Raw genomic sequence first — 15,954 nt, forward strand, 5'->3', positions numbered from 1 at the left:
CACGATATGCGAATGCGAATGCGAAAATGGCAACATTGGACAAGAAAGCTCTCAGTTAATCATCCTTACCTATTCTTGTTTACGACAGATCCAACTTTCTATCGAATCGACAATTGGCCACAAGCGAATGCAACTTTTCAAACGATCGAACATTCCCATCCCTGCCTAGAACTGCATCAAGGACTAAGCCGCACACACCAAACCGACAACGGAAAATGAAACAAATGTAGAATTAAATTTGTACAATCGTAAAAATAAGACTTATTATTCTCGTGTACCACAGGTATGCACTCCTCAGCTTTTATTTTTCCTTACACAGTATTATCAATAAACAAAGTATTGAAAAGAAGCATCCACACCTCCTTTCCCCTTCTCATTCTAACTTACGAGCTGGTTTACTTCTTGCCCTTCAGCGGAGCCAAGCCCTTGCGAGCTCGTCTGGCATTTTCCTGGACCTTGTGCTTCGCCACGCGCTTCTTCAGCTTCTCGTCCTTCAAAGCCTTGACCTTGGCCATACGAGCCTCCTTGGTCTTGGTCGCCTTCTCGACGCGCTTCTTGTCCTGTTCCAGGAACTTGAAGGCGGTGTTCTTCTTGGGCAGCTCGATTCCACGGGCCTTGAACGAAGCGATGATACGCTCGTACTTGCGTTTCTTGGAAGCCAGCTGGGCACGACGCTTGGTGACCTGGGCGTATGGGTTCAGCTTGATGAGCTGCTGGGTGTTGGTCAGCGGGTTCAGACGGCGCACATGACGATGGACAGTCTTCTTGGCCGGGTTCAAGACCTTGCGGATTTCATCGCTCTTCAGCAGACGGGCCAGATCGGTGTTGGCCATCAATGGGTTTGGCAGATTGTAGTCCTTCTTGACGGTGGACTTGTTCTTCCAGGTGCCATAGATATCGTTCAACTGGGCGAAAGCGGATTCGGTCCAGACACACAGACGGCCAACATGACCACCCGGAGCCATCTTCAGCAGGTTCATACGATTGACGCTCATCGTATCGACGCCGGGGATGTTGCGGAATGCCTTGCGGAGACCTTCGTCCTTGGCGTAGATGACCAATGGACCACGGCGCTGGACACGACGACGGTTGCGCATCTTACCGCGACCAGCACGCATGCGCTGCGACTTGTACACCTTCTGGACATCGGCCCAGACCTTGGAGCGGCGCAGGAAAGCGACGGCCTGCTTGGTCTTCTGGAACTTCTGGACCTCATCGGAGACGACCAGGGGCAACTCGGAAATTCCATCGATGACGTGTCCTGAAAATGGATAATGATTCATGTTTTAGTTTTTTGGGTTGATCAAAATGAGACTATGGTACCAGGGATGCCAGGTTGGAATAGACTTGAAAGACGGAAGGTATTTGGAAATTATTCCAAAACTTAACTCCTGCATCGAAGCCAAACCACGAATTTTCAAGGGCACAAATCTAGAGAACCAGAAAACCGTTTGTGCTGAAAATTTTATTCACTGGTGCTGGACGTGCTGACCAATGAATCAAATTTTAAGCGCGAAAGGTTGACAGGCTTATATGTTTAGGTTTACATCAACTCTATTGTCCCAATGATATTAAAAAAAATCTCTAAATTTGTGCTCTTGCAAATTTGAGGTTTGGCTTCGATGCACATTCACCTTTAAAATGAAGAGGAGTGTAGGAACTCTCTTAGAAGATTTTTGCAATAATTTTCTTTTCCAGAGTTTTCTTCCTGGAATTTTTTTAGGGTTTTCTCGAGAATTTTTTTTTTCTGGATTTTCTGCAGAGAATTATAAAGAGATTTCAACAGGAATTGCTGTTTAAAATTGCTGCGATTCTAGTTTTCTAGATTCCTTCTAGTATTTTAATCCAGCAAATAATTTTTGAAGCATTTCTCATATGTATTTCTTTGTTATTCCAACAAGGATTGCTTCTGAAATTCTCCCGATGGGTTTTTCAGATTTTTTTTTCAAAAGATCTATTATTATTTTTATTAACGAAATTTGCAGCCCGAGGCTGGCTTCAAAAAATCTAATTTTCCTTCAAATTTCTACTCGAAAATATTTAAAAAAATAGCTGCTGGAATATCGATTATCAATTTAAAATCAATTTTGGTCGTTTTTCGTAAATTCCTTCAGGGATGTCTAGAAGAATTTCTGGAAGAGAACATGTATTATTTTTACATGTTTTTGGAAATTTGTTTGAAGCAATTCTTGTTAAAATCCCACAGAAATCCTACTGGAAATTCTTGAAGTAAGCACTGGAGGTATTATTAGTGTGTGTGTTTTTTTTTTGGGTAATTTTATGAATAAATCGTTGTAGGAATTCCTAGAGCAATAATATCTTTGCAATAATATCTTTGCTTACCAGAAGAATATTTCAGAAAGGAGGACATTTTGCTTTACTAGTTTTGAAAAAGGAGGACATTTCAAAACTTTGCCATATCACAAAAACTTTAAATTAAAAAAAAATAATAATTTCGATTATACTGATAATTGAACCATTTGTGCAAGAACCAACAAATTTTCATCAAACGCATCTGCATCGGAAAATTATTAGTGGTTGGACGTCTTTGACGAAAAACCCTTATATAAAGATAACAAACCTCGATTTTCTATTTTCTTCGACATTGTTTGTCGATACCAAACAATGTCGAAGAAAATAGAAAATCGAGGTTGAGCTGAGGGCATTCTTAAAATCAATAAATTGTTGCTCTTCAAAGTGCAATGATTTTTGATCCGTTATACCTTGAACTAAAAAAAATCATATAAGTTCAATTTTTGTTTTTTTTTCGCAGTGTTATGTTAAATAATGATCTCCTATTTTGTTCAATAAATGAACTCGTTTTCCGTTCGACCCTTAATTGTTAAATTATAATGTTTTTAAAAGCCTGCTTGAGAAATCATGAAGGTATCCTTTTTAAGGCTAATCAAGTTCAAGCTATCAAACTAATAAAGTTATCTGGAAAAGAAGCCAAAAACACTGTTTCATACTCAAATCTTAGAAATTGTACATATAAAAACCTAAAACATATTTTTTATTTTAAAATCCGCAAGAGTGTAAAACATGGAAATTCTTTAAACTTAAAATTGGAGTTCAAAGTAAAAATCCTTCATCATTTTTCAAGATTTATAAATAGTTAGAGATTCTAACAACACAAAACTAAAAAATAGGAAACTTATTCGATGAATTTGAAAAAGGAGGAATATTTTCAGTCCAAGGAAGGACGGGAGGACACATGATCAAAAAGGATGACATGTCCTCCCAAAGGATATACAATTATGAACCACAACGAGGTCTTACTTACATGACGGAACCACGACATTAGAGTTAGTTTCCTAAGTTGAACAGACATTTTTGAAAGACAATAGATTTTTTTGGAATTCTTCGTGACATTACAGATGTAATTGCTCGTTTTACTGCGGATCACGAACTTTTTAAGTAATTCTTCCAAAAAAATCGGTTTTAAATACCTTCAAAAATTCAATCTGAATTTTTTTACAGAAATTATATTGCAGATTCCATAAAGAATCCATACAAAGATTTTTCAGACATTTTTTAATTATACATCACATTCTCCAAAAAATATTCCATCGATTTTCTCATGACTTCCTCCAACATTCCCGATTAGAACACCTTCAAGAATTCAAAACTCCTTCAGAAATCCTTCCATTTTTTTTAAGTTGCTCAAGGAGGTATTCAAAGAATATTACCAGTCAGTCATTTATACATGAATGTCTCCATAGAAATGTGAAGGAAATTTTTAGGATTGTTTTGGAGAAAACTGTTAAAAATGTTCACGAGGAATTTCGAAACAAAATCCTAGAATAACCTCTGTGTAACTTGTGTGAGTTCTAAGTATGCCTTGATGAATTTCTACAAGGATCTTTGAAAGAACTCCTATGTTTTTGATAAAATTATTCTTGAAATGCTCTTGATAAATTGCTAAGATAACTGAAAACAATTACAATCTCGGAGTAATGTCCTACAAGAAGTTTTGAAAAATTCGGGCTGAATCCCTGAAAATAAAAAAACCATATGAATAATCAGAGCAATACCTGTAATTATTGCTATTGATTTTTTTTAGAGAAATCTTTGAACCGCAACAATAATATTTAATGATATGCTGAAGAAAAGCAGTGAGAAAGTTCTGGGGGAACTTAATGAGGAATTCCAAGTTAAATTTATCGTGGAATATGGAATAGTTTATAATAGATTTCATCGAACAATGCCTGAATGATTTTTGGAGCAATGGATCATTGAATGTAGTTTTTGTCAGTGCTCACCGTATCAAAACAAAGGCGCCACTGTATATGGGATTTAACATTGTGACAGCATTGCGTTCTGTCAAACACACAAGGCTACGCGGTGGCGCTATCTATGCTTTCCATAGGCCTATTCACATGACGTTCCAAAACAGCTGATCGGGAAGCTCTTTGACAGTTCTTCTATGAAAATGACAGCCTCGTGTATGCACCGGTCTTCCACCGATGTAAACAAATGCATAGACGCACCTGTCACATGAAAAGGCCTATAGCGGCCGTTTTGGTTATTTTAAATGATCCATTCCTGAGTGTAACCGTGGATGAATTTGCCTACATGAAAAATAGGCATAGGAATTATTGTAGGGTTTCTTGAAAAAACCGTCGAAACGATTTTTTTAAACTCTGGAATAAAAAAGAGAACCTGCAATATCTGTGGGAAATCTTCTAAAGTAAGAAGAGGAAATATCTGTGAAAAAATCTGTGGAAAAGCATCTGGAGGAAATCCTGGGAAAATCTCTGTGAAAATTACTGCAGTTTTTTTTTCTCTGGAATAAACGCTTGTGGAAGCGTTGGAGTGCTCTAGGATTCGCTGAACCAAGTTCTGATGAAATTCTTCTAAGCATCCATTGAAAAATCGCTGGTAGTATTTCTGGAAGTATCATATCTTGTGGCTGCTTCTTGTGCGCTCATTTACCTTAAAAGCATCATATTGACAGCACTTTATAAGGCCTCCAAGGACCGTAAGTTTTGTTATTTATGCTTTATTTTTGTTGCTGTTTGTTTTTTGTACCCTACATTTATAAAAAAAGCGAATTATGAATTAGATGTTAGGTTAACATTTTCACTGTCCGGTCATAGAGGACAAGAGGTGTCCGGCCATAGATGACTTGCAATGGTTTACAAAAAAATGTTGCTTTTCTTTGAAATTCGACATTTTCTTATGATGCAAAACTTACTGAATTCAACATACGGAGACAATTCAGCTTACATTATAAGAAACATTTGTGGCTACACTTGTATGAAATTTTATCAATTCACATTTTTTTGGTAGATTGTATCAGAGTGAAACTTTCAACAGCTACTGTTTGTTTACGTTTGGACATGAAAACGTCATAATTTGTATACACTGCAACAATGTATTTTGATATAATCCTGTCGATGAATTCCGGCGAACAATTTCTTCGAAGAGAAGAAATTTTCTTCCATTACGTACCAGCAAGAAGAAAATACGCGCCGGAATTCGCCTACTGGAATACTAAAATCTTAATATCATCATTCGTTTTTGGAAAATTCAAACTGTCCGGCCATAGAGGACTTCCCCCTAAGTTTTGTTCAAATGAATTGTATTTGCCAATGATGGTGTCTTTAAATTTTGTTTGTAGGTAAGTGTTCTGTTCATAATCGTGATCTGAACGGAACTTTCAAGTACATTCGTATACTTCTTCTGAAAATAGTTTTAGTACTGCTTTCTCATGCAAAAAAAGATTATGCACCATTTATTTCCATGGGTCGTTTGGATACCTAGGACAGCTTCATGGGCGCCAAAGTAAAACTTTATTTAGATTTATAGAGTGAGACGAAAGATAGGGAAAATAACACAGTCTCCCGTGTCACCTTATGACAATATTTGATCCTCCTATCATGCTCCTGAGATGTATTTGGGAATTCCTCCGATAATTTTAAGAGATTTCTCACGGAAGCTTTCATTTTTCATTTTCAAGCATTCTTCCAGGAGTTTTCAATGCATTTCTTCAAGGAACTATGAATGTATTTTCCAGAAAGCTGAGAAATTGTTGTAAAAGAATTCGTGACGTATTCCTAAAGCAAATCTTAGGATAACTTCTGTTAAAACTTGTGTATGTTCTCAAGCCACCCTTGACGAATAAGGATTGTTTGAAGGCCTCACTCTTGAAGAACTTTTAGAAGATTTTCAAGGTTATTGCTAAGATAATTGAAATAAAAAAATCAATCAAATCTCTGAATAATATCTCTCCTGAAAAAAAAAATAGGAGGAAAACCTAAAAAAATGTGTAGGAATAATCGGATAATTTCTTGAAAAAAAAAAAAATTCTGTAGTGTGAATCCTTAAAAATGAACTTTTCAATATTCCATATGGGGATTTTTAGAGAAATTAATTGCAAAATGTTTAGAAGAACTCTTGTAATCCTTGGACGAAATGCTGTAGAAAATTCTAGAGAAGCTCAATAATGAAACACAGTTCAAATTTAGAGATTTTTTTGAAATGTTCTTAATAGATTCACTCGAATACCCCCTCGAGGTATTTTTGGAACATTCTTTTGAATAATCATAGATAAAAAGGCGATAAATTCTTATAGAATTTCTTGAAAAATATATAAAAAAAAACAAACTTGAACGAATTTTACCAAAAACTCTGGAATTAACCTTTGCGGGTTTTCTTGCACGAAATTCTATGAAATCTTTGGAAGATCTCTTGAAGTCACAACCGAAGAATTCAGTTGAAAATTAAGTAAAAACAATTTGGAGGAAGTCCAAGTACAGTCTTTGGAAAATTAGTAAAAGTAATCTCTGAGAAAATTACTTGAAGTAGTAAAGTTGAAGTACTCAAGGATATCCTGAAGTAAATTCTGGAGAAATTCCTAAAAGTATCATTTGAAAAATTGCTGAAAGAAATGGTAGATAAATTTCTAGAGAGAACTCTTAGTTCCTGATAGTATTCCAGATGAAACCTCTGGAGAAACCACTGAATAATTCCTGAAATTGTTCTCGATAAATGTGATAAATTTAATTCTTCTTCTTCTTGGCATTACGTCCTCACTAGGACGAAGCCTGCTTCTCAGCTTAGTGTTCTCAGCACTTCCACAGTTAATAACTGAGAGCTTTCTTTGCCAAACTTGCCATTTTCGCATTCGTATATCGTGTGACAGGTACGATGATACTCTATGCCCAGGGAAGTCAAGGACATTTCCATTACGAAAAGATCCTGATAAATGTAATTACCGTTAAGTCAGCAAAATAAGATAATACTGATGAAATAAGGTAGTTCTTGTCACAAAGCATTTGGAAAAACCTAGTTTATGCAGTCAAACTCATATGAATTCTGTTTAGTAACGGGATTTTTTGAAACTCTTAGTAGAAACACCAAAGAATCGCATTTTTCATTTTAACGTTAAAGTATCAAATTTTTCATAAATTCAAAAAGTTTTTACTGTAGATACCTCTAGTAAGATGTATTTCATCGCATGAACCATGAGATTTTATGCAAATTAGATTTTTTTATTGTTTCAGTCGAAACACAAATGCACGGTAAATAAACCCTTTTCAATATGTATGGTTCCTACTACCGTGTATTAGTGTAAAAGGCTTGAAATTATTGGGTTATATTACATTTATTGTTATGTCGTGATTTAACTACTCCATATATAGTTTTTGAGCGTATATGAAATAGTTTGCATAATACAGTCAAACCTCCTATAACGATTTGAATGAAAAATAATGATTTAGCAATTTTTCCGACATTCTATGGCTGTTATAGTAAAATAAGATTTGAATACCCTTAAAAATGAGTGCGCACACTACCAGCAACATAGTTGCCTCACCAACAACGTTTTTTCAAGGTTCGAAATTAAATCATGAAGAAAACTATACGCACGGTACAAGGTGACATAGAACGGTACGAGGCGACCTTAACATTACATTTGTATACATAACTTTTGAGTAATTTTTTTTTGTTATGCATCACTAATTTTAGATTTTTCCTTTAATTATGGTATAATTACACGCTTCGTAGTGATATTCTAGTTCGCTTTAAGTGATTAGTGAAAATTACATAATTTTTTGAAGTGCAGATTTTTCTTAAATGCACGGTGAATGGTAGCTTGACGGTATCTACACGCAAAATAAGGAAAAGAGAGACTTAAGAGACCATTTCGGTTAAAATAGAGACTTCATTTCCTTTTATCAAAATAGAGACTTCTTAAAGACCTGCATAAAAATGGTCTCTAAAAAGATCCCTGCAATTCCTAGAAAATCATTGATCAGAATCACTGAAGAAACTTGTGTATAAATGATCGGATTAATTATTACTGTAGTATTTGCTAATGTGTAATTTCAAATGAATTTTTGAAGAATCCATTGAGACTTCACTTGACAAATTGCTCGAGAATTATTAGGAAAAACTTAAGCAGTAATTCGTAGATCAAATGTTAGAGAAACTCCGAGACAAATTTCTAGAGGATCTCAATGATAGATCACCGGTCGAAGTCATTAAGGAATTTCAAAAATAGTTGTTCATAGATGTCCTAGAAATAAGTTCTTCATGGATTTGCTAGAAAAATCTCTGGAAAAAACTTGGGAGCAAATTCTCAGATAAAGCATAGATGAAATCACAAAGAATTCCGTATGAAAACGAAGATGCAACTCCAAGGGGAATCCTGGTAGGCTTTCCTGGAAAAAATCTCTTCACGAATATGGTCAAAAAATCTGGAATTTTGTTTATGGATTTTCTTTGAAAACTCCGGAAAGATCAGAAAAATCTATAAAGGAAATCCTTGAACAGTATTATTTTGGAAAATGTTTAGAGTAAACCCTGTGGAAACCTTTTGTTCGAGTATTTCAAATCAAAATTCAATACAAGGAGAAAGGAAATCGTGACTTCAGAGAACATTTTGGTTGACTTGCATTAAGGCGCAAGAGAAAATGGCACAAAAGTCAGAACTGTAAAAGCAGCTTTTTCCCTTTAAAACAACAAATTGGTGAAAAAAAAACACACAGCCTTTTTATTTGGCAAATATAAGAGCTGTGTGTTTTTATTTTCTTCGATTTGTCTATTTGAAAAGAGAAAACTGCTTTTCCAGTTTTGACTTTTGCACCATTTTTACTTGGGCCTTAAAATAGAAACTTAGTGTCTGGGACTCACTGAGTGAAGTTGACCTTATAATTGAAACCTTTTCTAGTGGCAGACAAGGGGAGACATTGAACAACATCCTCTGACATCCCTGAATGGACATGATTCATGTTTAGGGAGGTTGATGAAAACGAAATGATGGAACTTACCTCTGGACTGCACCAGGGCTGGAACGCCGGAAGCGGCGATGGCCGAAACCAGGGCGTACCGCTTCAGGTTCACGTTGATCTTGCGATGCCAACGGCGCCAGGTCTTGGTCGGGGCAAACATACGTCCACCACGGCACATGTTACCGAAGGCACCCTGGCCGGAACGGTGGGTACCACCACCACGGACACGCGGAATACGGGCCACGGCACGACCGGTTCCCCAGGATTCGGCCGAGGTCTGGTGACCGGCAGCTTCACTCACGGCATAAGCCTGGCGCTTATTGCGGCGCATCAGCTGCGAAACTTCGCTCACCACATCCGGACGGATCGGGGCCTTGAACACGTACGGCAACGCAAGATTCTTATCCTTCAGGGCTTCATTCTTGTCAGAATAGATGCTGACCAGCGGGCGAGATGCCGTCAAACTCTGGAAATTGAGAAAAACGCATTGAGGTTAGCGACGATTGATTTCACAAGAACGTGATGATAAACAAATCACAACACAGCCTAAATTCACATTGAAAAACTATGGTAAACAATCCTTTCCGGCCTCATTCACACTGCCCCAGACGAATCCCGACGATCAGATGACCACTGGTTCCGCAAATCCCACCAAAACCGCTTCCGTTCAATCCTCGAAATCTGCATCCTGTGCCTCGCCAACAAAAGCATCAACAGCACAGCCTGCCATTCAGTCGCACCAGAATTTCATCCATCTGTCAAACACGTGCAAACATCGCAATTTCCCGGAAAATTGCCGCACCGATTCCGCAATTTTCACCACCAATCAATTCCTTTCCATTTTCCGAACCATTTCACACCGATACTAACCATTTTCGATAGCGACTTCACTCGGAAATTCAAAAATACAGTACGACTTCAAATCGTTAAAGCACGTCCGCCATGCCACGGAGGACTGAAAAAGAAATAGCGCAAGCGGAAACGGTCCGAAGAGCCCTTTCGAGGAGCACCGAGCTGTCAAAGTGCCGGAAATTTCAGTTCAGTGGACGTTTTGCGGCTGCGTTGCGGCGATGCTGCATGGGCTAATCGCTTCGCGAGTTGGTTGTCAAAAGCTTTGTTTACACGGCAGTGTGATTGAGAACCGGGAAGAAATAATCGCCGATTACGGTTTGTTTTCCTGGGATTCCTTAAGTGAAACCGTGATAAAATGGCAGGGGAAGTGCTGGTGGATGCACTTCCGTACATCGATCTGGGCTACGATGATCCGGGAGTGCGGGAAGCGGTAAGTGCTGAAATGAATGGAATCATCCGCGGCGACATGACCGAAGTTTTTGTTTTACCATGGCAGTGTTCCCAGTTTTATGTCGTCCTATTTTTTTTGTAATACACTGAACCAAAAAGGTTTAGGAAAAAATGTCAAAAGGGAATTAAAATGAATGCAGTCAAAGATCAACAACAATAATTCTTCGAGCTGTTTACTGGAATACCTAACTAATGAACAAAGAGTCGTGAGTTCGATTCTCAACGAGAAGATGTGTATTTTTTTGCAAACATCAATTTGTCCATTTAATCTAATACAATTGCGAAGTATATGTAATGTTCAATTGTACGGTAGTTGCTCTTTGATTCATTTTTATATATAAAATTAATACAATAAAGCATACAGTAGTTGTGTTACACTCTAACAAGCTATAAGAGATAAACTTTTTCATTACTAAACACAATTCTATCCAATTGTTCACAGGCAATCGCCATGGTGGAGGAGGAATGTCGCCGATACCGACCCACGAAGAACTACCTGGAACACCTCCCAGCGCTGAACACGGCCGCTTTTGAGACCGTTCTGATGACGACGGAATTCGAACGAATCCAGAACCGGTTGCCAATGGAACCGCTGAGCATGAAACGGTACGAACTGCCCCCACCTCCGGCTGGCAAAATGTCAGAGGTGTCATCATGGTGCGAAAGTGTGGACAACTCGATGGCACAGCTGGAACATCAAGCCGTCCGTGCGATGAACCTCGATCTGATGATGGAGTATGGGTGTGAAATGTGGAAATCTTATCTGGAGGTGTTGACTGCGATGCAAGCTAAAGCTCAAGCTCGGTTGGAGGCTATCAAGAAGGAAATCCAAGACGTTAATTGGAAGCGGAAATCAAAGCAGACACAAGGTGGCGAAAAGCTGCGCTCCCTCGAAGCACAATGGGTAATGTTGGTGTCTAAGAATTACGAAATAGAACAAGCGTGCGCTAAGCTTGAGGAGAGAATTTATCAAAAGAAAAACCAAATGTTAGCTCACGATAAGAAATAAGAAGAATACAATAATACATATAAAACCACAAGATCTTTATACTCTTATTGTTGAGAAAATTTAAAAGTAAACCCGCATAATTGTGAACCATACTAGCACCATTCTTTTAACTATCCGCAACCACTTGCGACAATATCTAAACAGTTTCAAATAACATCCAAATTAACAATAAATCAACCTTACCACAAACTATTTTGACAATTTCGGGAATGGTTATTGGAAAAATAACAATATGGGGAATAGGTGGTTAAGTTATGTAACCATAAAAAAACGTAGATTTTCGCGAACAAAATTTTTGGTTTACTGTTTGCAAAACGATAGACATACTATCCATTTTTCGGCCAACCCACTATAGGGCAAACTGTTTTCAAACAGTAAAACTATAAATTTGAAGTGAAAACGATGAATGTTTATGTAACAATTGATTTATTGTGCCATATAGTATTTTAACCTAATATCGTATTGTTTCTTTATGCTTTTACCGTTAGGCCTGATTTGCTGCTGAACAGGAATCGCTAAAGAAATTTATCGTCGATTCCTTGCAGAAATTTTCTACAGCGACTCCCGTTTGAACTGACATCTCTTTTCAACTGCGTACTGCGATCAGAAAAAAGCGCTTCCTTGATCGATTCCTTGCAGGAATTTTCCATGCATCAAGATAGGCCAAGAAATTACTTGTCAGCAGCGAATCAGGCTTTAAAGAATAATTGATCAATAAATTTAATACGAAACAATGAAAGAAGAAAATAAGTGTAGACAAAATTCTGTTGGAATTGAATTTATACTACACTTATTTCTTGTTTCATTGTGACTTATTCAATTTAAGAAATAATTTTCATTGAAGACAAAATATTTTGAATGTTTATTAAAGCTTAAGGTTGCCATATTCGATATTTAAAATAAAAAAATAGAATCGTGGCACAATTTTGCCTTGAACAATGCTTTCGAAGCTCGTGCTCCGTTTAGGTGGTGCGATTAATCATCGGTGATCCAGTCACTTACATTTCATAGTCTGATTAAAGTCCATGAATGCAGCAATTACGTAGCTAAATAAACCTCACAGAGATGGCTTTCTTTCAGCGCTTGCTTCTTAGATCCAGGCTGTTATTCAGGATGGCCTACGCTTGATGCTGGTGAATCAGACTCTGGAACGTGAAGGAATCGTTATACATAATTAAAATCGGTGACATAGACAGTTTGAAACTCACTTTTGGTTTGATGTCCACGTATAGGTGATCCGGAACAATGGGTTCTCCTTGCAGCTGGTTCATGCATTGCCAAGAGTAACCAGCAGCGGCGAGTTCGGCTGTTTTTGCAGCTGCCACCAAGCCGATGACCATCTTCATATACGAAATCTGTCGAAATAAAAGCTTGGTTTAGTAACGCGTTACGGATTTATATTTATTATTACTCACCATGATAGCGCTGCTCTTCCACCGCGGCCGAATTTCATTTAAAACTAGCATCAGTACATGGATTTGCGTTTGATTTCTGTTGCAGTGATTTTTTTTTTCTTTTCTCGCTCTGAATGTTTTGATGGGTTTGACCAGGCTATCGACATGATGGAGACACCATCTTCTATGGTGACAGAGGGCTCGATTGGCTTGTCAGATAGATCGGGCCCGGAACATCCTGTCTACTGCAAATCGCTGCAGTTGATATAGGGCATGTCCATTGCCTGGGTTTGACCGACAAACTTGCATGCACGCTAAAAAACATGACTTTGTCACTGTTTCAAACTTCGATAAAAATATATATATATATATATATATATATATATATATATATATATATATATATATATATATATATATATTAATTTTAGTCTAATCCGTGTTCTAACCGTATGATAGTAAAACATTTTTATACTCATAATTAAAAGACAAAGTACGTTCCATTATCACTTTTCCAATATCCAATTCAATTTCGTGGAAAACGAAAAACGAAACTTTTGATCATATTTTTCCTATTTTTCAATTTGAATGAGTTAAATTTTTAAAGCGTGTGTCTTCAATATTGCTAAAACAAAAACCGGTGAATGTAACAGTTTGCCAAACTGTTGGTTATAAGTTATATATAGTGAAGAGCAAATTTGAGCACAAACTATTTCACAGATGTTAATCTTATAGTGCCACTATTTCTAATGAGTCAGCATTCCGATACATTTCAACCACATCTAGACAATATTAAATATTGTCACCGTTTGGCAAAAATGACTCAAATGGCAATTTATTGTGTTAAGTTTCAGGTTCCATATTGTTCAACATATAAACAACTGTTTGTGGAACATTAACAGTATCAGTTAGCAGAAATTTACTGTTCAGACCGTAATGCAAAATGTATTTTTCTATGTGTGTTCTATGTGTAGGACCAAATAATAATTTGAAGTTCATATGGAGAATACTTTGGCAAACCCCGACCTTTTATGTTAAGCCCTCTATCTATCATAATATTTTATGGAGAAGTGAAGAAACTCTTTTTATGTGAAATCCTTTCAGCGACAACTTTGCCGAAGACCACATTTTGATTGGACGTCAGAATAAATTGCTATTCATAATCATAGAGTGGGTTTGCATTTTGCACGCTTAACCAACTGCTCGGCACACTGATAAAAATCCACACGCTCGATCTGTGTGTTTAAAATTATGGATCGATTCATGAACGTCCATATCGATTTGCCATGATTTTCTTGCAAACTTCGTGTGTGTTACCCATAAATTCCTGTGTTTTGCTTCATGAATTGATTCATCAACGGACAACAGGGATTCCATATTTTTTCCACATAAGTTCCCGAAGCTTTCTCTTCAGATTCGTATGTGCCAACCTATGGACGCATAGATCATCACTCCAACACGGATTCAGTGTGTTTTGCTTATGGTTATCTTGTGTCATAATCATCATGTTCAAGTTGGTCGATTCATTGATTTGCGCAATGAGATTGTTATGATGAAATCCATGAGCTATGCTATCGATTTCCATGTTCAAAGCTTCTAAATTGTTTGTGATCAACCCATGGGATGCATAGTGAACTGAATTGCGGTTGGACCTCGTGTCGAACGACAGTCATCATCATGCTTCCAAAGAGAAGAAGCAAATTTTGAAGCTGAAAGTGTTAGATGAAAATTTGTGAATTCGATTTTTCTTTTATTGGTGAAGTTGACCGATGTACGAGAATTCTACCTTTCTATAAGAAAACATTGATTATAACTACCCAAGTAACCAATAAGCCGTTAAAATCGGCACTAAGCCGGTTCTATAGTCGATTTAAAGGCTTTGTCGACAGAGCTAATTGGAACTATATCGTAATTAACGGCTGTAATAAAGCCACATTTGGCGAATTATTTGGCTGATAAACAGCCTACTCGTACTTTGTCTCTGAACTGAGTGATGTCAAAATGTTATAGCAAGTGGCAAAAAAAAAGAAAAATAATAATTGTTTATCTTTCGTGTGATTTTCTTTCTTTTCTTTCATGCTCCCTCTGGATACATTTTTTTCCATTTTGCTGCGGGACCCAGGCGCAAACTGCTGTCGTCGTAGTTCATATTTAAGATTCCCGTCGCATTTTCCATCTGCTCCATCGATGCACGAGTGATTGAGATGCTTAACGTCGTATTTAAAAGAGAAATGTTTGCAGCGATGTGTCTATTTTTATCCTGTCGAATCACGAGTGATGCTGGCGATGCCGGCAAGGCATTTGACCATATAGCTATGTGCATAGCAGTGCAAAAGAAGCAAAATTCTCAGAAAAAAAAATCGATAATGGATCAGCATTACCCCACCACAATCTTTTACAATCGATTTACGAATCTGTTCATATCTTAGAGCATCTTATACATTCATGAAACGCCATTCATCACAGGTTCGTTTTGGTTGAATTTTGAGACATCCAAGATCCCCTGATACATTGATTTATTCGCTTTATTCTTTGCGGTGAGAGAAAAAGAGGCGGAGAGATGTGTTGCGCTTCATTCTATCGCATGTTGACATTTGCGTACGATCTTTTTCATAGGTGCAAGCGGGATATGAAATCTCTTTCAACGTCGTAATCCCGATTCAGTTTTATTATGGTTGATAAACGTCAAGGCACTAGGCCGTTTAGAAGCATTGACGGTCTCTGTGTACGGCTTATTGGCACAGGGCTTACAAGCACTAAAATAAAGCGTTATATACTCATATACGGCCAATAACAGTGCCTGAGGGTCACAGTGCCTATAAGCATTCGAAAATGTTTTATGAAGCTAGTAGGCACTGAAAATCTATTAAATGGCTCATATACCGCTTATAACAGTGCTTGTTGGTTACCTGGGTATAGTTTAGTAGAAAAATCGGATTCCACTAACAGATTTTCCTGGCTTTCAGTTTCGAAAAAAATGGAATATGCTTATCCCTGGCTTCCTAAATTGTGG

General features: G+C 37.3%; 2 protein-coding genes and 1 long non-coding RNA gene across 3 annotated transcripts; 1 reads left to right on the forward strand and 2 right to left on the reverse strand.

Moving 5' to 3' along the window:
• Positions 1 to 232: 232 nt before the first annotated feature.
• Positions 233 to 10,239, reverse strand: LOC5572725 (60S ribosomal protein L4). The gene is made up of 3 exons (XM_001660494.2): positions 10,107 to 10,239; positions 9,276 to 9,702; positions 233 to 1,261 (listed from the first exon to the last, which is right to left on the reverse strand). The coding sequence occupies exons 1-3, from the start codon at positions 10,107 to 10,109 to the stop codon at positions 396 to 398; spliced, it is 1,296 nt and encodes a 431-aa protein (XP_001660544.1). The 5' UTR covers positions 10,110 to 10,239; the 3' UTR covers positions 233 to 395.
• Positions 10,240 to 10,334: 95 nt separating this feature from the next.
• On the forward strand, positions 10,335 to 11,578 carry LOC5572724 (pre-mRNA-splicing factor SPF27). The gene is made up of 2 exons (XM_001660492.2): positions 10,335 to 10,518; positions 10,981 to 11,578. Exons 1-2 carry the CDS (start codon positions 10,444 to 10,446, stop codon positions 11,545 to 11,547), a joined length of 642 nt encoding a protein of 213 aa, XP_001660542.1. The 5' UTR covers positions 10,335 to 10,443; the 3' UTR covers positions 11,548 to 11,578.
• Positions 11,579 to 12,243: 665 nt separating this feature from the next.
• Positions 12,244 to 12,911, reverse strand: LOC110680235. The gene is made up of 2 exons (XR_002502798.1): positions 12,756 to 12,911; positions 12,244 to 12,692 (listed from the first exon to the last, which is right to left on the reverse strand). It is a non-coding gene; the product is annotated as an uncharacterized LOC110680235 (long non-coding RNA).
• Between the last annotated feature and the right edge of the window lie 3,043 nt (positions 12,912 to 15,954).

The sequence above is a fragment of the Aedes aegypti genome, chromosome 1 (genome assembly GCF_002204515.2).
Source record: "Aedes aegypti strain LVP_AGWG chromosome 1, AaegL5.0 Primary Assembly, whole genome shotgun sequence".
NCBI classification, from domain to species: Eukaryota; Metazoa; Arthropoda; class Insecta; order Diptera; family Culicidae; genus Aedes; species Aedes aegypti.